This window comes from Balearica regulorum, chromosome 1 (assembly GCF_011004875.1).
Source record: "Balearica regulorum gibbericeps isolate bBalReg1 chromosome 1, bBalReg1.pri, whole genome shotgun sequence".
Taxonomy (NCBI): domain Eukaryota; kingdom Metazoa; phylum Chordata; class Aves; order Gruiformes; family Gruidae; genus Balearica; species Balearica regulorum.
The window spans coordinates 34,241,768-34,265,991 of NC_046184.1; the positions used below are offsets into that span (position 1 = coordinate 34,241,768).

The 24,224-nt window shown below is 40.6% G+C and overlaps 1 protein-coding gene across 1 annotated transcript in view; it reads left to right on the top strand.

Annotated features, from left to right (window-relative positions):
• Positions 1-24,224, top strand: part of ANO6 (anoctamin 6) — an 82,620-nt gene that overhangs the window by 45,854 nt on the left and 12,542 nt on the right. The window contains exons 4-16 of the mRNA XM_075745195.1: positions 4,561-4,626; positions 6,263-6,541; positions 6,904-7,017; positions 8,910-9,025; positions 9,491-9,625; positions 10,949-11,054; positions 12,322-12,382; positions 15,720-15,865; positions 17,276-17,353; positions 18,826-19,051; positions 19,941-20,110; positions 20,675-20,772; positions 23,677-23,807. Coding sequence (XP_075601310.1) covers positions 4,561-4,626; positions 6,263-6,541; positions 6,904-7,017; positions 8,910-9,025; positions 9,491-9,625; positions 10,949-11,054; positions 12,322-12,382; positions 15,720-15,865; positions 17,276-17,353; positions 18,826-19,051; positions 19,941-20,110; positions 20,675-20,772; positions 23,677-23,807 — 1,726 coding nt within the window. The remainder of the gene's footprint in view (positions 1-4,560; positions 4,627-6,262; positions 6,542-6,903; positions 7,018-8,909; positions 9,026-9,490; positions 9,626-10,948; positions 11,055-12,321; positions 12,383-15,719; positions 15,866-17,275; positions 17,354-18,825; positions 19,052-19,940; positions 20,111-20,674; positions 20,773-23,676; positions 23,808-24,224) is intronic.

The window sequence follows — 24,224 nt, forward strand, 5'->3', positions numbered from 1 at the left end:
TTTATCTGTTGGGGTCCTCAAGAAACTCATTGTTTCAAATTAAATGAAAACTATAATTCACAGAGAATATTACACACGTCTTTTTAAGAATGGTCTTACAGAGAACTTCAGCAGGGCTAGAGAAGTTTGTTTTCATAAGCAAACAACAGTTCCTGCCTCTAGGCTTGTTTAGTTTAGATAAACACACACACACACAAAAAAAAAAGCTTGGATAACTTTTCAAAAGCTACTTGTACTTTGCCCAGTGTTTACCATGTGTCATACCTGCAGTGAGAGAACAATACTTGGGTTTACAGAAAGAAGGGTACCTCGGTGCCACTGTATGCGGTGATTTGAGGCAGCAGAGGACAGCGGGCTTTACATGCCTGTGGTGTGCTCAGCCAACCTACCCAGGAACAAGGATAACAAGGATGAAAGGGACCTTTGACAGTGGGAGGAGGGTGACCACACCTGCCCTGGTCTCTGCTGGAGAGATTGGTTTTGAGACAGGAACTCAGTGAAATAAAATCTCTGTTCCTGAGGCAACCCCAAACTCAAATTTTACTTCTTTGCCTAATCAATGGCAGGAAGGATGGCAGAGGGATGGGAAGACAAATGGAAAGAGGGAGTTACTCTGAAGTTACTGCATACATTCATAGGACCAGGAATGGATCTTTCCAAATAGGGCGACTAGAAGCCAGTGTTGAGAGCAGGGGTAGACTGCAGTATTGCCAGTTCTGTGTGGTCACGAATCAAGTTTCAGAAAATCACGAGGCTAGCTTAAAATCAGAGGGAATCTCAGAAAATACGTATTTGGAGGTCTTTGGGTTTACCCTTTTTTGTGTCAGCCTTTATAGCATATTCTGCTTCACATTTTTATGATTATCTTGAAACATAAAGGAAAGAAGCTTACAGAAGCAGAACTTCTTAATCAATTAATTTCTTGATGTTGACAGCTGGGACTTTCAGAAAAGCTTCCAAATACCATCAAAGAAACTGTAAGAGTTGGCAGCTAATATTGATACAGTGATCCTCTCTACTCCCTTTAGCTGATTTCCATGGGGAAGGCTTTGGTCCCCATGCTCTTTCTCTTACTGACTGATTTATCTGTTGCCTGTCAGGTAAGGCAGAGGTGGCTATTCAAGCACTCCTTCCTTATTGGGATTTTTCCCCTGAAGCCACACGGATATTGTTGTGCAGAACTTTTCTCTTTGCGCAAGAGAAACTAAACAAAGATATGAGTTGGCGTTCTTCTGTTGCTGTAATCAAAGCAAGTGCTCCCTACCATTTACAAAACACAGAGAAAAAAACTGCTAGTGGTCTGCCAATTTCCACACCCTCAATGTTGTTAGTCTCCTCAGCATGGCAAGACAATCACCAAACATTGAAAACATTTTGGTGAAAAAGCAGCTCCCAAGAGCTAACCCTTCTACATGCCTATAATACTTGACAGTTACTTACACTATGCTTTCAGTTTCTTAAGATTGTATATGATTATGCATCACATCATAGTGTCTTAGTCTATTGGCTAGCTGTTCAATCATCAAAATCTATGTCAGATTTAGATCAGCAGCATTGCCATGATTACATTGTTATTACAACTTAGCCATGCACATAGCAGACCAAAATGCCAGATACTAAAATAAGCTTTGGACAATCTCTACCTTCCAGCCTAATAAACTATGATATCTTTATGCTGTATTCCCCAGTCAACACAAAACCACTATAGACTCCTCTGGGTAAAAGTCTAGTTCCTCCATAGATCATCATACACATAATTCAATCATTTATATAAAATAGCAAAGCCCCTAATTAGCAAAGCCTCCCAGGGGCTTTGTTTCTCACTACTTGCATTAATGCATTATTAGAAACCTTAATATTGTCAACATTCCTCTAAGATTTTGCAGGCAAAATTAATTTGGGGAACTCCTTGCCATAATAAATTATTAAAGTAATCTGAATGGTAAGATTTTAAAAAAAAAAAAATCTATTAGACTTCTACAAATGAGAATTGTCCTGCATCCATCTTTGTGCTATGTAGGAAGAAATGAAACAAGTATTTAGTTTCTGCCTTTTCTATTTGCTGAAACAAATCAGAACTCAGGTTGACATATTTTCACGATTCAGTGTTATTCACCTTACAAAGAACCACATGAATATGGAAGAAACAAATGGATGAAATGGCAGAAGAGTTAATAGTGGAGTCATAAACAACTCCTGTGTTGTGTCCTACATATATTAGTGATCTGGTAAGGGGATTGAGTTATGATATAAAAAAAATTGCAGACGAAATCATGTAGTTTACTCAGAAGCCAAGAGAACTGTGAACCTTTAGCTTTGAAGGAGAATGGAGAGCACTATTATCTATGAAAAGTTGAAAAACGCAAGGAAATATGTTACTGCAAGGAAACAGTGTGTTCACATTTGGGATTCTAAGTACAAGGATGAGACTTAGATGTCACAGGAAACAGCTATATTAAGTGTCCTCTTCAGGGTTCAGCTACCATCGAAATTCTAGATAATAGAAAGTATTAGACATATACAATATATTATTAATGTGCATCTTATATAGATATACAGTGTTGTATACACAATGAAAAAATTTAAAGAACGTGTCACCAATAAACAAGTAGATTAATGGGATGTGGAGAGACACCTCCATGAAGAGTGCTGTCAAAGTTTGGGATTGTGGTTTTATTCTTTGAAAAGAGAGGAATAAGGGGAAATGTGATAAGTATTGACAAAAGAAGAAAACAGATTGAAAGATTTGGCTCTTCTTGTTGCTATCCTGAGAAGGTGATATTCACTGGAATAAAAAGGCAGAAAACCCAAAACAGATAGAAGAAATAATACCTTTTAACAAAATATGAAATTAGTCCATCGTGACCGTTGCCAGATGCAAGTGTTGCAGCTGAGAACTAACAAAGTATAAATGGGGCAGGCTCTTTATATTATTCAGTTTTATAATTATTAATTCCAAGACTTACTAGAGTTTTGGAAAAATAGTTTTTTCTGCTTTGGGGACTTAAAACAGCCTTTAAACATTAAAGAACTGGGTGAAGCTCATGTGGAGATACAACTGACCTGTTCCTGTGGAACTCCTGAAAATTTTTGCCCTTTTTGCTGAAGCATCTGGTTTTTGCCCCCTAGAGTGAGTGGATCTTGGGTCTAGTCCTGAAGACCGGTTTCCATGTACCTATCAAAGTTCCTAAGACTTTACCTAAACGGTCATTCATTGACTCTGGATCTTCACTGTAGCAACAGGCCTGGATCTTAAGACCAGATCTTAATGCAGTTAGTCTGGCTATAGAGAACCAGGTGACAGAAACCATTGGGCCATTCTTCTTTTAAGTTCCTATAGTGGTAGGTGCAGAATCCTTTAAGCACAAGGCATATAAACAACCAAAAAATTGGCCAGAGGCATGAAAGCAATCTGGGAGTAAGAAATTAGTATCACCAGGTCACTCTGAGAACCTCACTGCATGCCTAGCCTAGCCTGGCTCAGGAATAAAGCCATCAGTCCCCAGTGCTTAAGGTCATCTCCTTCTGGCAAACTGCTCACAGAAGCTCCCCCCGCCCAGCCCCAGCTGCCTACAGGTGTCCCCCCCCTTACCCATGCTGATATTTTGACATGCAGTCTGTAGGCCAGGAGAGCTGCCTACCCTTGACTTACATAAACAAATAACTCATTGGGGAACAGTCCAGTTGATGCAGATAGCTTTTAAATTGGATTACTTCACATGAAGTTCCAAAATTTCTTATAAATCTCTTACAGAGTTGTATGTTTTGTATTTTAAGGGGAGAGGGGCTGCTTGTCTCTGTGTGGTTTTTTGGGGGGAGGTTGTGTGTGGAGAAACAAATTCAAGATTTCAAAGACATTTCAGATTTTTTGTAGCTCACTGCCTGCCAAATGCTGGTAACTGTAAGTGAAACTAAAATGATCCATGAATTTAATCTTTACTGAGGAAAACTTGTCATGTCCTTCTGGGGACATTGAATGCTCCTAGAATAGCACCACTGATTCTACAAATGCTACAGCTCTTGGCTTCTTCCTCTGGGAATGCTTACCCATGGACTAAAATGTAGAGCACTACTACAGTTTGAACTACTGTGTGAACTCATATGATTACTGTGAAAGAAGAATAAAGTTACAGGTTGCTGGAAGGAAAGTGGGATGGAAAGCTCTTGAGATGAAGACTTTCTAAAGGGCAGATTAATGGGGGGAGGAAGGCTGCAGTCAGTAGTTCAATTAGTGACTAAATGTGAAGGAGATGACAAGTTGCAGGTGTAGTTGCTCTTAAAAGTCAAAATTTGGGGCACAATTTTACCTCTGTAATATACCAGAAACTAAGAAGGTGAATTCTCCACGATTGCATTTGGGGGGCAATATTGCATATCAGACAAAAAGACTGATCAGGATTAGTAGGAAAGGCTGTACCTATCACCACAGTAGCTGTCAAGTGGGCTACAGAGAGAACGATCCAACGATTCTTCGTTTTGGGAGGCAATTCCATTTTTCTATGCATACGTATTTGTGAAATTTGGAACAGATGTTTTACAGTGTTCAATACTTTTTAACAGAGGAAGAGACAAGTATATGAATCAAACCTGATAAACAATGGCTTGCAACTTGAAGCAACAAGATCGGTGAGTGCTCTTCTCTGTGTGAACGGCTGTGTCTGAGAGCAAAGCTGCCCCTATGGGAACAAGGAAACTGGATATATGAATTTACTGTAACATTTCTCTCCTCTTGGGAGAAAAAGGCTCACTTCTTTTGCATCAGTAGTGTCTCTGTGATCTGATGCTAAATATTTTAATCAATGTCCGTTCCTTCCTCTGCAAAATAAAAGATGGGAAGCTAGGAGATTACATTGGTCATGTTTGCTCAGCACTTGGAAGATAAAAATTACTGGCTGTGCTCCGAGGAGAGGTTATCCCCCTACTCTGGCTGTGTAGGACATGTGGAAGCCAGTGGGTGTCTGGGGCAGAACACCCCTGCCAGAAGAGCAGCACAGGGCTCCTGCACGTGACCCTGCTCCTCACAAGGCTTGGCACCATGCAAGTAGTTGTAACTAACATGCTTTGTATATTTTGGGCTGTGATGTTGCCTGCAGGCAGCTCAAGAGCACAGTGATAATGCACACCAGCTGCTGGAGCTGCTGTATCTTGCAGGGAGGGTTGGAGTCCCTCAGAGACCCTTTCCTCCCTGCCCTGTAGGGCTGCAGCCCTCCGTCCGGGTCTCCTTATCCAGGACAATCACTTCCAGTCTAAATTTGTTGTTTGGTAGTCTATAGTGAGCTCCAGAAAAGGTCGCTTTGCCCCTTCCTCCCAAATTAGAATCCATGGCATCATGGTGTTTATTTGATTTCTGCAGTGAGGGCTCCAGCTGCGTGTCCAAGGATGCAGTCTGGCTCTTCACATTCATAAGAAAGTAAATTGCTTGCTAGAAGCCTGACATGGCCCTCTTGCTATACTTCCATGTTGCAGTTTTCAATAGTTCTGCCCCGATCATGACTGAAAGTATTTTGAAACTGGAAGCTTCCCCAGGGTGGATCAGATATCTGACCGATGTTCCTAAGCCAACGAGCTACATAATGTAATTTCACGTGGCTGAGACTAGTGCAGGGCGTCAATAGAAGGTCTACAGGCGATGTGTAGGCAGGAGACAAGAGTGGCTGTCGCAGTTCCCGCTGCATACTGGTGCTGGTTTGGGTGTGCAACTGGGAGCAAATGTGCCCCGTGCTGCTTCTCTCATCAGTCTCAGCTGATTTCCCTTTCCCTCTCCCCATTATCCCTATGAAGCTGGGAATTCATGTTGCCCAGGAGCACCCATGGGCGCCCACCCTGAGTCCATCAAGTCACGTCACCCTGGGGTTGTACTTGAGCTGCTGGGGAGTCACTGACAGCTCCAAAGCCAAGCTGCTCTGCCAGGCTACAAGTACAAACACTCCTAATGAACCTGTATGGGGGAAGCCTTTTTCAACTTAAATTGCTTTGTAAAATACTTTGCAGATATGTAAACATTAAACATTAAGGGAACATTTAGCTGGGGTTTTTTTATATACCTTTATATGCCTTTATATGCCCACATGTTTCCACCTCATGTCAGTGCTTTTAGAGAAGCTCATGATATATTTGCTAAGAGGGACAATGAATGCAACTTTGAGTAGGTCATCTATGAGCTGGAAAGAGAAAGAAAATTCTGGGTAGTTTAAGAAGTGTTATGAAAAGTCCTATGCTTTCATTTTCTTACACACATATTTTTAATATTCTTTCATTTCAGGTTTTAGATGAAAAACTTATTTTTGTGAAAGTGCATGCACCTTGGGAAGTGCTGTGCACGTACGCCGAGGTTATGCACATCAAATTGCCTCTGCAGCCCAATGACCTGAAAACCCGAGACTCAGCTTTCAACTGGTTTAGTCGACTCTTCAGAGTGGATGAAAATATCATCAAACCTGAGCAAGAGTTTTTCACTGCCCCTTTTCAAAAGGAACTTTTGTCCAACTTTTATATTCAAGACAAAGACACATTTTTCAATCCTGCAACTAGAAGCCGAATCGTAAGTCCATGGAGTATTTCTAGCATTTAATCTTAAAAAAGAAAATATTCCTTTAATCAAAGCAGTGCAATTACCTTTATGAAAGTATTCTGAAAAATTAGAAATATTTGGGATGCAATAGTCCTGTGTCATTTATGAAACAGCCTGGACAATCCAGAAGGAAAACATTCCTTACATTTGTCCCATATCTGTTTCACCTGAATTTAAAGAAAGGATTGGAATGGTTCATATACCCTGTGCAATTAATTTTGTCTGCACTGCTTAACCTTTCCTAACTCGATTATATGCTGAGACAGGTGTAGCTGTGTACAATTACTTTCAGGTTGCAAGAGACAGACACAACAATATTTTATAAATTCCAGGTTCATTTTATCCTGTCCCGTGTGGAATATGCAACCAAAAACAATGTGAAAAAGTTTGGCATTAACAAATTACTGGACACTGGAATCTACAAAGCAGCATTTCCCCTTCATGACGTAAGTCCAGTGCTTGTAACGAAAATATATTTTGAAATAGAGGTCTGAACTATATCTGTGTGTTTTATATCAAAAGATAAAAGCACTATTGATTGCCTTACTCATTGACTGGTTATTATATCCACATAGTAGAACTGGACATAGTTTGGCTAAAGAGATTTTCATCCAAAGCACTGTTGGTTAAAAATGTAGCTCCATAACTGAAAAACAATATATTTCATTTTGGAGGTGTTAAACTTGCATTCTCTGGGAGATGTACTTCAGTAAATTGCCTGCCTGAATGATAGTTCCCATGACACACTGTATCATCAGTTCTAAATCAATTTTAACATTGTCCCCTTTTTTAGTATTCATTTTTTTCAGTATTAAAATTCCTATCAAATATCAGCATTGTTAATAAAGATGTAGACTACAAATCTCAGCTTAGGATGCATGACAGTCTCAGACAGTGAGAAACATTCCCACGGTTCCCAAACATTGCCACACATGTGCAGGGAAATTCAGGTTTCTACAGGAAGAAGGTGTTGGCCAGCCAGGCCAACACCTCACAGACGATGTCAGAGTCGCACAGAGAGAAGCTTAACTGGGTTGAATTTCACCTTGCACTAATAAGAAATCCAGCTTTTGTAGCTACACCGCTGAAGCTTTTTAAATTCTATCATTTAAAGAAGAAAGTTACACTGCAAATTGTTTTGCATATAAAGGCTAGCAATAACACAGAAGAAGAAAACGAAGGGGAAAATGAATCAGATTTCAGAGTATTTGGCCAAGGAAAAACTCCATATAAGGCTGCAAATGGGATACAGTAAGCAAAGACTGAGGGCTGATTTTCTGCATTATATCTATTATATACCCACACCCCCCACACCTCCTCCCTGTCAGAGCCACCATTCTGTGCCCATGGTGTGTTTTGTTGAGAAGACACTGAGAACATGGGAGATCAGGAATGGTAACTGCTTCAGCTGTTTGGACTTGGCTTAAAATATTCAGGAGGCCTCCAAGGATTTCAAGGAAATCTTTAAGGCAGAATCAAGACAAATCATGTTTCTTGTAAGTAACCCTAAGCTTTACAAGGTAGAATTAATATCATTCATGAGTATTCATTTTTTAAGGTTTCCTTTTAAAGATTTAAAACCTGTCTTGCAGGCTACTTCTATCATGGGGAAATTTGGACTCAGTATGACTAGTAATTAATGACTGTCTTTTTGTACAATTAAAATTATGTATCACAGCTACTCTGAAAATCAAAAGTAGCCTAGATTTCTGCAAATTTCGCTTGTCTTGTTGCATCACAGATATAGAATAGAAAAATCCCTCAAATAAAATAGGCTTTATTGAAATAGGTTTTTAAATAACCTAGTGAAAACCACAAGGATTATCTCCATGTGAACTCTCTTTTAAATTTAAAACAGAGACTAGAAGACCTGGATTTATCCCTCAGTCTTTCCAGCCTTCATTCCAGTACAATACTATTTTGAAGCAAAGCATGTTAGCATGGTAAAGCTACTTAAAATCCATTTTAATTCAGTCCTGTTCTCTAATTAGAATGGATCCTTTTCTATTTTCTATTCCTAAGTGCCAAGACGCTGACATGTGCTTAGATTTCAGTTCATGATGAGTCTCTGTTATTTGCAGCTCACATATGTAAAACGTTTGTTTTAGCATTCGGTGCCTTTCTGACAACCTTCTATCCTGGATCCTGGTGCACTCCCAGAGCTGCCTTCCTGCTCCTCTTCCTGGCTTCAGTGAGACTGGGCTGAAAGGCTATTCCAGGCTCTGGCTTCATGGCACGGGGTCTGTGGAGAGGAGAGCTGATCTGTGCTGGTTAGATTAATGGTATCTTCTTCTCAAGATTAATGCTATCTTCTTCTCATGCTCTTTCTGTTTTGCAGTCTAGTTTTAGGCACCCGTCAAACGATCCCAACTGCCCAAGTGAACGATATCTTCTCTACAGAGAATGGGCTCATCCTAAAAACATTTTTAAACTGCAGCCCCTGGATTTCATCAGGTTGGTGTGACTGGGGCTGGACTAATGCAGAGGGAAAAAGGAATTTCAGACATAACAGGTCTGGTTTTGGGGATGTCAAAGAAACACAGCTCAGTTCTGAGGGCAGATACATACACCCGTATCAGCTCATGCATGGCATGACGCATTGAGCTTGGTTTCATGATAAGCTAATTCATGAAAAGGCAACGACTTTAAATTTTTCTGAGAGATATGGTCTTTCTCTCTTTTTCCTTTTTTTCCCCCTTCCTATCCTCTTATAAAAGCATAAAAGTGGTGATAGAAATACCAAGCTGCAATACTTCTGCAATCCCAAAGTTTAAATCAGAGGAATATGACAATACAAGTTGGCACAAAATGTATGAAATTAAGAGCCATTTGAAACAGAAATGTGAATTTACTTGCATTTCAGAAAAAAAAAAAAAAAAAAACAAAAACCAACAAAACAAAAACCTTTCCCCTCCACAGGAAATACTATGGAGAGAAAATTGGAATCTACTTTGCTTGGCTGGGCTTTTACACTAATATGCTGATCGTGGCTGCTGTTGTAGGAGTTGGCTGTTTTCTGTATGGATGCCTGACAAGGGACAACTGCACATGGAGGTACCTGATCAAGCCTGTTTTAATATCATGTGCAGTTTTGATCAATCCCCTACAGAGAGGGACTGTACAGGGTTTGCAAGACACCGCATAATATGATAATAATGAACGGGCCTGAGAACTACGGTTGTAGATTTGAAGGTGAAGGCATAAAATATGAGATAAGAAGAATAATGAAAGTCCATGGACTACAGTGATAGACATCTGAGAGTCTGTTATTTCATCATTTTATTTATATTTTGCACTAGGTTCACCACATCTAGTATAGAAACACGAAGAAAAGAGTGACAATCGGAAGTCAATGCAAATTGCCATAACACATAATTTTCACTGTGGTACTCCTTAAAGGAGATATCCAAAGACCTTGATAAAACCCCCCACATGTATTTCCTCTGTTTTGAGAGAAGAACAGAGGAAAAGCAACAGCACAGGGGGCTTCAGCTGCCTGGGATACTTTGGGAGGAGAGGCATTACTAGGACACAGATTACCTCATCAGAACAAGACAAAATTCAACTGTGGCACAACAATCTGGGAAAAACACCTGGGTCACTGTGCCAAGTCGTCTACAGGCCATCACACTATATACCCCCTTCTGGAAGGGTGTTTGTCTTTATAAAAGATGCTGAAGGGCTGTTCCAGAGCTCCACTCCTCTAGCCAATTTATACCCATTTAACCTTATGCCAGTATTATCATTTAGTTAAATAGTTCATCTTCCTCCCTGGTGTTTACCGCACTGATGTATTTATAGAAAGCAATTGCATCACCTTTCAGCCTCAAACATACATACTAGGTTAGTACGTACTAGTTAGATGGCAACTTTTTTGCCATCTCTTAGGAGACAGATCTGCCGTTCCTTGAATCACCCTAGCAGCCTCCCTCTGCATGTTTTCCAGCCTGATCCTCTTTAGAAGACCACAGGGAGTAGGTAGCCATTTCGGTTCTGCAGTTATTCCTTGCTCTGGTAGCCAGTGTTCCGCTTCCTTCTCCCCTCGGACTCGCTATGATAACGCGTGCAAGCATGCAAGTGTGGGTTTCCTACTGAAGAGTGTGAGATCTTTGAAGAGTTGTTTTATTATTAATGTGAGCAGTTTTGAGAATTACCACCACGTACAAGGGATGGAAATTGTTTTCCTCCTATGTCATTCTGAGATGAGGACTAAGAATGGAAGTGGGGGATGTGTTGCTGGGGTATGGGGGGGAAATCTTGAAAGCAGGTCACTGGTAAATTATTTCTCTATTCCCTGAGATTATTGCATTATACTCATGTGTGAAAAAGGACTAAAGAATTTAGTGTTGGTGTGTGACTGACTAGTTTTGTTTTTAGCCAAGAAGTATGTGACCCCAACATAGGAGGTAATATCATAATGTGCCCTCAGTGTGATAAAGTATGTACCTACTGGAACCTCACCATCACTTGTGAATCGTCCAAGGTAACTACATTCACAGCTTATAGACTCACCATTGAACTGTAGTTGCACTTTCTCTAGTACTACATGTAAAATGATGTTGTTCCTCCACTAATGTCCTGCAGAATTGCTAGAACTCTACAAATAGTTATTCCTTTTGATACAGCGACTGAACTTCGAAAAGTAAAACCAACAACATTAATTGCTTCAATTTGATCTAAGATGAAAAAAATGGTGGGTGGGTTTTTTTTTATTTCACATAGCTGCCAAATATTTGACACAGGACTAAGGTTTTTTTAATTGAAAATAAACACTTTGGTTTCACTTGGGGGTAATTCTTCCTTTTTGGGGGAAAAAAAAAAAGATTCGGTTACTAAAGTCTTGATTCAGTAGCTCTGAATCAGTTTTGCAAAGGAAATGGTTAAAGCAGGTTTTGACATTTCTAAACTCTGCCTCTCCTCCCCAAAGAAATTATCTGGATCCGTGCTTTGAATTTGACTCGTGTTGTCATGGAGGAGATGGGTACAAGGGGAGGCTGATGTTGGCCATGACAGAAGCTGTGACACAGCCATGCCCTGTTAGCTGTGACACAGCCAGGCTCTTGCTCTCAGTTCCTGTCTCCAGGAACCTCGCTTTCTTTCTCCATTACCTTGTCTCACTAGGCTAGTGTTAGCCTTTTGTCTTGCCTTTCCATAGATTCAGTCGCTGCCAAACCAGCAAATTTTCAGCTATTCATGAAAAATATTTTGCCCAGCTTTAACGTGTTGCTTCAGCACACTTAAAGGGTAAAAGAAATAAGAATACAGGGAAAAGGCTATGCTCAAAAGAAAAGGCAAATTGTGACCACAGAGGTATCTCATCAGAATGCGTGTTTACTAACTAGCTTGATTTGTTGTCATCCTGCTCATGAGAACCAGATGTGTCCGTTGCCTTTTGTGGGTGTATTAAAAATACTTAACTCTATACCGAGTTTCCAGACCAGAAGCACTGTTTTTCCTCTTCCTATGCAAGAGATGGAAGGAACTTTGATAGCACACCAGTTTACTATCCTCTTGCTGCATATTTTGCTGGCTTATATTTTTAATTCTGGGCTTTGTATTTAATTTCCTTAATTTACTGGAGGGTGATGTACATTGACAGAAATTGAGGAAACACTATCAATAAAGATTGTTTATTAAACTACATAAAAGCTAAAAGTCAACATGTTCAGCAAGCAGCTTCTGTTCTGGATCTGGGCAGAAGAAAAAAAAGGTTGATTTTAAGCCTTTTTTTTTCTCTTCCATTTTTCTAGAAACTCTGTATATTTGATAGCTTTGGAACACTGGTGTTTGCAGTATTTATGGGAATATGGGGTAAGTCGATTCCAACAACTGGTTTGTCATCTAATTTTGGCCAAGCCTCTAGCTTCAGCCAAGAAAACATGGATAAATTAGCAACGACTTCATTTTCTAGCACTCAGGAATTCATTAGTAGGTAGTTCTGTAGGAGATACGTACATTCTCGGGAACTCTTTTTTAGCATCATAAGAAAACAAAAAATTGTGGGGCTTAAAGTTGGTCTTCGGTGTCTGTTTTGTTTCATTTGACTTGGAGAAAAGTCTGAGGGAAGTGATTAGAGCTGCCTCATGTTCACCCAACAGGAGCCAGTCACATGCTTAAGTGTATCTGGCAGAGGAGCTGTTTTTTTTTCCAAAGAGCTTCGGAGTTGCCTGTGCCTATTAACAGCTGTGTGACTGCACAAGGCAATTGAAAAATAGTCATTTATTCTATTTCCCAGGATTTTTTTCCTCCTGACTTTGTTCAAGAAACTGATTGTAAAAAGTGTAGTAGTTACAAGCCCTAGGTTTATCTTTTAGCAGAGAAAATGTATCTGAAACCAGGATGTTTCCCATGGGTGAAACCACTCGGTGCTGTATTCAAGGGATTAGGCAAGGTTTATTTTCCCAGAAATGTTTTCATTTGTTCACATTAGCAACTTTGTTAACCAGCTTTTATTGCACTGTCTCATCCAGAAATTACCAGAATAAATTCAATGTTAGGTCTGTATACAGGATACTAGAGAGAAAATAACACATGTAACACATTGAATTCATATGTAGGCTGACAAAAATGCATAATTTGCTTTCTTTGTAAAACACATCATGTTTTTATTTTCCTGTGATGACCTAAAGTGCTTCAAAATAGCTACTGCTTTAAAGAAATGTAAGATGAAACATAACATTTCAAAAAGATTTCTTTCAAAATATACACTAAAATCAAAATACCAGCAGGAAATTCTCTAAATAAGAGAAAATTTGAAGTTTGATACTAATGTAATCTTCTCCTGTCATTTGAATAGTTAATTTATTTGCAATTTGTTTTTTAATTAAAAATGTGCTTCCTGTTTTGAAGAATGGTTCCAAGAGTAATAATTACAAAATTAGGCTGCATGGTTATAGTGATGGCTGCAAAGTCTATTAGTATTCTTGTCGTAAGTCCACTATATAAAGAGGTGGATTGTATTACAGAAATTCAGTCAAACTTGTACTGAATCCAAATGACCCATGGTCCTCGTGCAATTCCAGCTGTAATTTCCATCTTGCTCTAATACTTTTGTAGACCTCCTGGTCCAAAATAATTAAAATAATGTTAGATTTTTAGATATATTGTTGCATTGTTATCATCAATAGACTTTTAATAATTGCTTTTTTTTTTAGTGTATTCCCTTCAAAGATCTTAAAGCACTATAAAACACCAGGGAATTTGGCCTCAGGAATTAGCCCTCTATATATTAATGCTCTGGACCAACACTTCTGCCACTTGTCCCATGACAGTATGACTAGATTGGCAAAGGTCATGAACGAGAGGCAGCTTCCACTTCACCTGCTGCCATCACTGGATCCCCTCCCTGAACAAGATCAGTTAAACAAACAAATATTCTCCAATGGAGGCATCTTGTTTGAGTTCTTGGTGACACAGCTTCAGAGGCAGAATACCTGGTCCATACCGACTGGCAGTGTCAAGGGACATGCGAAAGGGAACGCCACAAATTACCAATGTGAGGTGGAATTAGCACTTGGATCTCCTGACTCAGGAACGTAATCTGTTTCCACTGTTAAAAAAAAATGCTGGTTCAAAATAAAAGGAAAATGTCGATTCCAGCAGCAGCTCCTTCCCTACTCTGACAGACGCAACTTGGCTGCTGGCTCATTTTAGGCAGTAGAACTTTTCTTTGTATTGGGGCTAAGACAGCTGTCCCCATGTTATGTGCTCTTCTTTCGCTGTTAGCAAGGAGGTCCTGTGCTTCTGGACTCCCCAGCAGCAGCTGGATTTGCAGCTGGAGCAAATCAGTGTAGCCTGTATCTGCCTGTGATTTGGGCTGGGCAGCAGTTAGAGGTTTATGGAAGACTAATCTTGCTCTGCAGGAGAAGGCAGATATGATCCTCTGGCCCACTGCTTGGAATGGCCTTTGTGCTTCTAAGCATGAACCAGTGGAGAAATCCTTGTGAAAGAGGCCCCTGAACAATCAGGGGAGGAGGGTTTCCTGGGTTTTTGCCTGCATGCAGATGCCAAGGTCATCTCAGAGCCCAGCCCATGGAGTTTTCTGGGTTTAAAACGCTTCAGGTTGGGGTTTATTGACCACAAGTGATTTTGGAGATAACCTTTAATGTTTGGACTTGTAACTGCATGCCATTGACGTTTCATCATTGAGGATGAGGGGCCAATCTTAAGTAAAAAAACAACACTTTTAGGGTTAATTACTCCCAGACAATTGGAGCAATGCGTGCAGTGACTCACTCCTCCTGGAGGCAGTGCTGCAGAGCCACAACGCTTGTTTAATCTGAGGATGTACTGTCTTCAGTAATAAAGCATCCAGGTGTACTGGGGACCGTGGTACTGGCACCCATCGTCCTGAGCTCCTCCTGGCCTTCTCAGGTGGGTCTGTCATTGCCTCTGCTGCCTGATCTACCTGCATCATGTCTCAGGCCAAGGAAACGAGTTTTGCTGGATTCATGTCTAGCCAGTACCACTTAGGCATCTGTGTACCTGGCCACCCGGTGCTTCCAGTCGTAGGGGCACAGTCCAAGAAAACCGATGACCCAGCCCAGAGAGTTTCTAAGCTCCATGCCATGCAAAAAGAGCTGCAGCCCCTTCAGATTTGTGCTAGCAGAAGAGGAAAGATAGCTGTGTTTTAGCCACTTTACCTGAACCGTCATTGGTTCTCGTAGTTTGCAAACTGATCATTTGTCCACACAAAAACTGCAGGCTGAATGAACGTGAGCTTTTCCTTGTGGCAATTTTTGGCATATTCAGTTCTTCTTTTCTACAAGTCCTGCACTCTCCAGCATTTCGTCTTCACCTATTCAACCAACTTGCTTTCTTACACATTCCATGATAAATGTTTTCAAAAGCAAACTATCATATGAAATCCAAAGTGCTCATATTCTAGCCTTAGGCAGAAAGCAAATAAATTTCTCTTTATTCTTTAGCATGTGCTTACAACATCATTTACCCCAGGTTTCTCTTATTGAAGTACCTACATATCCAAAGCAATAATTGCATAAAGAAGTAGATCCAGCTATTTTCACGATCACATTAGCCAGTAAGGGTTTTGTTCCGTGTGTGTGGAAATCTCACACGTTATAGCTCAGGGGTCAAACAGCGTCCAACACTCACATGGCATTGCTCACAATGTTTTTCCTCTGAATAGTTACTTTGTTTTTGGAGTTTTGGAAGCGCAGGCAGGCTGAACTGGAGTATGAATGGGACACAGTTGAGTACTTAGAGCAAGAAGAACAAGTTCGGCCGGAATACGAAGCTCGGTGCACTCATGTAGTAATGAATGAAATCACACAGGTAAGGAATATTTTGGTAACTGGTGATGGCTACAGCAATAGACATGCTTGGACACTATGCAAATGGTGAATCTAGACTGGAGCTGTATAAATCAGCAGTGCTCCAAGGAGAGTTGATAAGTTGGCCTGGAAATAGTAAACTTACAAAGTACAGATGCGTTGGAGGGAATTTATACCTAACTGTAAGCACCTTAAAGTAGTGCCTGTTTGAGGAGCTTGGACTGCTGAGGTTCCTGTGTCACAAACAAACAGAAGTAGGCATCATCCCCAGCTTAGGAGACTAAGTCTACTTTATTAAATCCTCCAAGAAATGATTCAGTGTTGCTGCCAGAGGCCAAGATCACAGCGCATTTGCTATCTTTGCCTAAGAATGCATTAGGAAAAAAGGGTGAAATAGAGGGAAAGATGTTACATTATATATCATGCCAAGACTGTTTTTTTAACCAAAGATGTTTCTGTTTGAAACATGTATAAATAGGTATTGTTGCTAAGTGCATGTGGATGCAATTACGATTAATAACAGCAAACGCACAAGGGCAAGGATAATCCTCATTTCAATGAAGCAGGATTCATATTTATGAGGATCTCAGTTTAGATCTCTATTTATTATACATTTTGAGTAGCTTTAGCTTCTGTAGCTCACTCCAGCTCAGCTTCATTTTTTATTATTCTCTGTCAATATATTACTCTGGCATTTATCTGATCATTTGCATTGCTTTCACATTCCATCTGCATTATACTAATGTTTATTAGAGGGCACTTGGAAAGTTTCAAAATTAACTGCCATGGTTGAAACTATCCTATATAGATCTTATTTTATATCTTATATAACAAAAAACCTGGTTCTGTTTAAAAGCTTATAAACCTATGCCACCTTTAATGTATAAAGTCACAGCTAGAAAGTTCCTTTCAGACAGTTCAAAGAGTGAAGAATATGATAAAACATAATGAGGTAGGCATTTTCCTTGGGAAAGCCATCCCATTGTAACTTGAGAAATATGGAGATCAGGGACCAAAATTTTAGTGCCTGCTAATTTTAGCCAATGAGGTTTGAAAGATAATGACCTTGGACTCCATGATCAGCCAAGAAGGATGAGTCCATTGAAAAGGACTCTGCACTCTGTCATAGCTGAAGTCAGTAAAAGCTGAGGACATTCAGCCTCTATGGAAGTAATTTTTATCTTAGAATGGGCAGGGAAAAAAAAAAAAAAAAGAAAAATGTAATCAGGCAAGACTTTTGAAATCATGAATAAATGTGGGTTTCCAGTATAACAAAGCAAGAACGGAAACAAAACGGGGGGCTTCTTTTCTTTTTTTCTGCCCTCAATATCATAAAGGGTTAATTGGAGCACACAAAAAATATAAAGAAAAGATAGGGTGCATTTTTGATCTGTTTCTAAATCTTTTACAGCAAGAAGAACATGTGCCATACACTGCCTGTGGGAAGTGCATACGGATGACTTTCTGTACAAGTGCGGTCTTCTTCTGGGTAAATTCTCCTCTTATTCTTTATGAATTCACTTATCTAGTAAGTGTTGAAAACAAGATCCCCCTGAACTGAACAAAAGGTAACAATGGAACAGGTTCAGCTGGATTTCCATCTGATGCATAAACCAAGCCGATAAGGTATGGACCCACATGAGGAAGGCAGCTCTAGTCCCGAATACTCATAAGTGTACAGTCAGTAGAAAACATGTATCAAAATATCCTGCAGCTATAGCTTGTGAGTTATGCTTGCGAATGTGGTCCATTGGGGTTTTCCTCATTATTTTAAGACAAATGTCTTTGCTTTTGGTGAGATGGAGTAGGGGAAAGACTGGTTAATATGCTCTCCTCCCTGCCAGTTCCTGTCCAACTTGTTCCAGCCGTTTGCTTCAATATCGTGTCTCACAGTCCTGGGCCTCTTTCAGGGTTTTTGTTTCACTTAACAGAGCAAAGCTGGGTGCTCTCTAATCTTCCAGAGCTGCTGCCTTAATTACAACTAAAACTGGAAAGCAGTCCAACCACCCGTGAAACAATATATAACATGGTGAGCATGCCCAGAAAGGTCGCCTTGAAAAGCTCAGTGTTTTAGCATGCTGCGTGTCCTGCTCGGCTGTGGCACAAACAGCAGCTGGAAAAGACTTCATCCTAGGTGATAGGAGACAGACGGGAGATAAGAGTCGTGCCTGGCAGCCCGGGAGACCCTCAGAGTTAACGTCTGAAACGCAAAGGAAAGGATACCAGGTTGCTGTTAGGCAGGACTTCAGGTTAAAAGGTCTGGATTTGTCATTTGTGTTACTGCACTCATTTCTTATATGCAGGGTGGGGGGCAGTTAGCAGGTTCATGGCAGTTTGCAGAGGCAGTGAAAAAAAGATTCGCAGCTCTCAGGACCTAAATCTGAATAATAGCTAGAGAACTAGCAAGAAATAAAAGCAAGAACAGAACAAAAAGAGAGGAGATGGCAAGCAAGATGGGATGCATGGATCATTACTACAACTCCTGCAGATTACGGGAGTAATACAATATTTGTCTCTTCCTTTGAGAGGTCTGTAGTCTGTAATACTATCATGTAAAAGAGATGGTACGGCCCCCTCCACAATCACTGCAGACTTGCTCGTACATTTGCCATCCTGCCAACGGCCCAATGTCAAAAGAGGGAGATTTCTCCCATCGCATGCCTCAAGCTGTAAGATTTGATTATGCATCTCATTATCTTCACTCACATCAGTACAAACCTTGTTATTAGTCATAAATCAGACTACCTCTTCTCTTTCCTGCATGAAGAAAAGGCTTCTTTTACGGATTCTAAATTTATTGCTTTCTATCTTATTTGAGCATCCTCTTGCACTCATCTTACTCGATGGAATGACAAGCACACAATGGGTTTCCTTTTGCCTATTGTAAAAAGTATTTCAAACTCACCTTTTCCCCAAAGCCAATGGTTCAATATTAACATCTTTCTTGCGTTTCCTTGGCAGATTCTTTTGATTATTGCTTCAGTTATCGGAATCATTGTCTACAGGCTCTCGGTTTTCCTGGTGTTTTCTGCAACATTGCCACAGCACATTAGTGGAACGGAGGCGATCCGCAAGTACCTGACTCCGCAGACGGCCACTTCAGTAACTGCTTCGCTCATCAGCTTTATCGTCATTATGGTGCTCAATGTCATCTACGAAAAAGTGGCAATCCTGATTACTGACTTTGGTATGCCACTGCTGTACCTCAGATAGAAACTTGGGGTAAAATAACAAGAAAAAAATAGCATTTATATGTATAATAAGAATTCAAATAAATGAACACCTGTACCACATATTTCAGAGTTTTCCCACCAAATCACACGATACCACCTAGAAATTTTCAAATACTGATTTTCTCAATATCAAAAGAAAGAATATGATATTCAGCTCTTTGCCTGAAACCCCCTTGTATAGCCAGCGTGAAAGATCAATTGTTTACAGTTTTGTGTTTGTGAAACAGACAAAGCAAAGAAAATTACTATAATAACCAAGCTTCATGAAAACAGATCAGTAACGCATAACACATTCAATTACATTAGCTTTTGTTTATGGGGAAAATAGCTATTTTCTTGTAAATAAATGAAATAAGGTCACTGTTCCAAAGCTAGATACCATTCCCATGTTATTAAATAGATAAACAGTCACAAATATTATTATTCTTTATATCCAGGCCATCAACATTAAAGTAGCTATTTTAGTTTAGATGTGTGAAGTAGTGCGGTGTTTTAATATAGTTTCATTTAATACTGTTTCATCAGTTCAAAGTGTTGCATTTGCATCTTTCCTGAGTGTGCTGGATTTGAGTACTTTTTTTTCCTTGAGTTATCAGAATTTTTGCTTGTTCTTTTTCTTTATTGTCAGGGAACAAGTTTTTTCCTTTTTACAACCCATATAGTTTTAGAATTAGTATAATAGTTACACTATACATGGGCATTATGTACAATCTAGTTTATAATGCTCTCAGTCATATTAAGGAATACAAGGCATACACATACTATTCCAGCTGAGCCTCTAAAGCAGCTTGTAGGTTACTTGTAGGTTGGCTTGGTTTTTTAATTATTTTTTTTTAATTGCAGAGCTTCCAAGGACACAGACCGATTATGAAAACAGTCTGACCACAAAGATGTTCTTGTTCCAGTTCGTCAACTACTATTCTTCATGCTTCTACATAGCCTTCTTTAAGGGTAAATTTGTAGGTCACCCTGGAAATCCAGTTTATTGGCTAGGAAAGTATCGCAATGAAGAGGTAAGAATGTATGATAGTGTTTGTTTTTAAACAGCAGGAGCCATTAGACCAGTTATTCTGCTGCAGTTAAGAGTGTATATCATAGCTGTACATATTTAACATGAGAGTTCAAAAAGTGACTGCCTCCCAAACCCTCCTTAGTAACCCCTAGCATAAAAGAATGACACAAGACCAGCTGGGCTTAGAAATGTATGACATATACCTAGACAAGCTTATTTTCCCATGGTCCGCCAATCTGAATTGGCACAAAGGAAGAGGATAATATTCATAGAAGCATTGCTGTTCTGCTGGGTGACCCTCACCTGGTGACAGCACAGTGCAGAGCTGCATGACTTCACTTGGTATTTCACTCGTTACTGTCCTGTCAACCTATCACATATGACCATATGCAGCCCGGAACTGGCTTCTGCATACCTTACTGGAAAGGTTTGCCTAAATAGTCTTCTTGTGTTGCTTTAGGAAATGTTATCATAATAAGCCAGGAATGCATTATTTTAAATGCTTCATTCATACCTGAAAAGTTATCCAACTTCAAACATTTTTCATGTCTCTCTCAATCTTCAGTGTGATCCAGGTGGATGCCTCCTCGAACTCACAACTCAGCTTGCCATCATAGTAGGAGGTAAAGCAATCTGGAACAACATTCAAGAAGTGTTTCTTCCGTAAGTTCAAACTACTAAGTAATCTGCTCTTTCCCATTTGAAAGATGCTGCTTTTGCTTGATGTGTTCAGGCATTTGGTCACTACATTTGATAGGTGCGTATTCTATTCCAAAAGAATAAGACTAGTCTTTTGGGGCCTTTTTAGACAGTTTGGATATTTTCGGTCTGGTAGCTCTGAGCTCCTGTCTCTGTCGTTCTGACTGATTTTAGTTCTAATCAGAAATGCTTCCTTCCTCTGCAAATCAGACTCAGTGTGTTTCAGGTTGGACATTTAAAACAGAGGCAATAGAAGCTCTGAAAATATTAGACTGAAGACTGTTGCTTAATATTGAGTAGAATGATTTGTTGTTATACATTGGGCCTTTAAAAGTCATACATAAGTTACTAATTTAACTCACTTATCTTTACTGTCATATATGACATTCATAGTGCCTATACATTCTCTTTCAGTGGAGCAGATCTCTGGAAGGTCATGTTTTAATGTAAACTATAAGCTCAGTGCTAACCACGAATGCCCTCCATTTAATTTGGATTAAGATACTATCCAGGGGTCTGTTCCTTCTCCCGGGACTTGTTCTTTATTTTATGCTGCTCGGTGGTTGTTATATTGCTTGGAGTAGGGAACTCCCAGTTTGCTCATGCCCTCCTGAATGCCATGAGCACCAGCCCACAGCGTTGTACTCCCTCTGACTGTGGCTCTGTCAAGCGCATGAATTGTGCTCCTTTGCTGCACAGTGACCCCACTTCAAAGCGTGTTGTAAATACTGTATAGGGTTGAGGCTAGGGTGCTCTGCTGAGATATGGTTGCTCCAGACCCCAATGCTACGTATATGCTGCTGGTTGCAGGATTGACCTGTAGACCCATCCTTCTTTTCAACATCTTCTTTTACCTGGGGAAGAGTCCCTAGACTGAGCATGCCTGCAGATGTCAGTTCCAGCCATAGACAACTGACTCCTCCTTCTGTGTACAGGAAATAGTCATCTGACCAGAATTTTGAATTCACTTCCCAGGGTGACAAGTAACATTTAGGTGTTGAAGCACTGAGTATCACTGCTGGATCTGGTTCTTAACTGCCCTCTCATTCTGCATCTCTGCAAGTACAAAGAGAACCATTTTCTGTTTTTCTTTGTTGATAAGACATTCGCCTCCACTCTTTTTTTTTTTTTAATATGGTTCTTTGAATACTGCAAATGGCTACAGCCAATTCATCAGTTTTCTTAAATTCTCATGCCAGCCTTTCAGCTGAGAAGATCAGCCTCACCTCTATCCCTAGGAAGGTGAAGAAGCAGCTAATCCTGGAAACCATTTCCAGGCACACGAAGAAAGTCATCAGGAGTACTCAGCATTAATTCACTGTGGTTGACCAACTTTCTATGATGAAATGACTGGCTCAGTAGATGAGGGGAGAGCAATGGATATTGTCTACCTGGACTTCAGTAAGGCTGTTGACACTGTATTCGATAAAAGCCTCATAAAGAAGCTGTTGAAGTGTGGGCTGAATGAACAGTGAGGTGGACTGTAAACTTGCTGAATGGCCAGGCCCAGGGGGTGGTGATCAGAGGCATGAAGCCTCGTTGGAGGCTAGTCAGTAGTGGTGTATCCCAGGAGTCAGTACTGGGCCCCATCCTGTTTAATATCTTCATTAATGATCTGGATGATGGGGACAGAGTATACACTCATCAAATTTGCTGATGACACCAAACTAATAAGTCAGAGGGTTGTACTACCACCCAGAGGAACCTTGACAGGCTGGAGAAATGGGCTGATATAAGAACCTCGTGGAATATAACCATGGGAAGTGCAAAGTCCTGCACCTGGGGAAGAACAACCCCAGTACATGCTGGGGGCCACCCAGCTAGAAAGCAGCTTGGCAGAAAAGGGACTGGGGATCCTGTTGGACACCAAGTTCAACATGAGCCAGCAATGCGCCCTTGCAGCAAAGAAGGCTGATGGTATCCTGGGCTGCATTAGGAGGAGTGTTGGCAGCAGGTCAAGGGATGAGATCCTTCCCTCTCGTCAGCACTGGGGAGTCCACACCTGGAGTGCTGTATCCAGTTGTGGGCCCCTCAGTACAAGAGAGATGTGGACATACTGGAGAGAGTCCACCAAAGAGCCACAAGGATGATGAAGGGACTGGAGCACCTCACATATGAGGAGAGGCTGAGAGAGCTAGGTCTGTTCAGCCTGGAGCAAAGGCGGCTCAGGGGGATCTCATCAGTGTGTACAAATATGTGAAAGGAGGCAATAAAGAAGAGGGAGCCAGACTAATCTCAGTGACTAATGACCAGTGACAGGACGAAAGGCAACGGGCACAAACTGAACCATGGTAGGTTCCCTCTGAACATCAGAAAACACCTGTGTACTGTGAGGGTGATGAAGCACTGGCACAGGTTGCCCAGGGAGGCTGTGGAGTCTCCGTCCTTGGAGATATTCAGGAGCTGTCTGGACATGGTCCTGGGCAACCGGCTGTAGGTAGCCCTGCCTGTGCAGGGAGTGGTTAGACAAAATGACCTCCAGAGGTGCGTTCCAACCTCAACCATTCTACAATTCTGTGAATTTTGTGATCAGAAGAAATTAATCTGTTTAACCACAGGCCTATATTTAACTTGATTTTTTTTTGTTAGCTTGAATTTTGTGTAGTCATTCATCTGTACAACATAAGTATAAATCACTATGATTCTGATATATTGCCCTTTTACACTCTTATTTATGGTTGTAAATAACTGCTTTCAGGACAAGACAACAGAAGATTATACTCATGTTTGAAGGAAGTTTTCAGTAATTCAAGAACAACTAAATCCACTGTTCAAAGCTATAACAGCACAAATGTCAATTTTTTCCATTTACCAAACTTTCTAGGTTATTTTACCAATGTTAGTGGTCTTTTTCTCCCTGGCTGATAGTTGGGTTAAGAATCTAATCGGAAGATACTGTGCAGCTGCTAGATCAGAAAAAGTTGTTCCACGCTGGGAACAGGACTACCACCTGCAGCCCATTGGAAAACTTGGACTGTTTTATGAGTATCTTGAAATGGGTAAGTGGCAGTTTAGTTCGGATTCACTATCGCTGCTGGATACAAACATGCTGTAAAGAAAATCTTCATACAAGCAGTGCTTAATAAGTTTATAGACAGAGGAGACATGAATGTTTTCCAAGACAGGTTTTGATGAGCCATTATAGATAGTTTTCCAAGCTTTTGTTAAGCAGCTACGCCTCAATCCAATTTATAACTAGGAACCAGCACGCGATTGTACAAGGAGAACTGCTGCTTCTTTGCCCCATCCTCTCAGAAATGCATCCAGAAGTCAGACCGCTGCCATGTTCTGGTGCTGTATAGCAGAGCCCTGTGTCAGACTGCTCTGACGGGGATCTGCAGTCACCAGTCATGGTCTCTTGGGAGCTGGCAGATCTCCGGTTTGTTGCCACCATCCATTCCGTCACAGCATTGCCA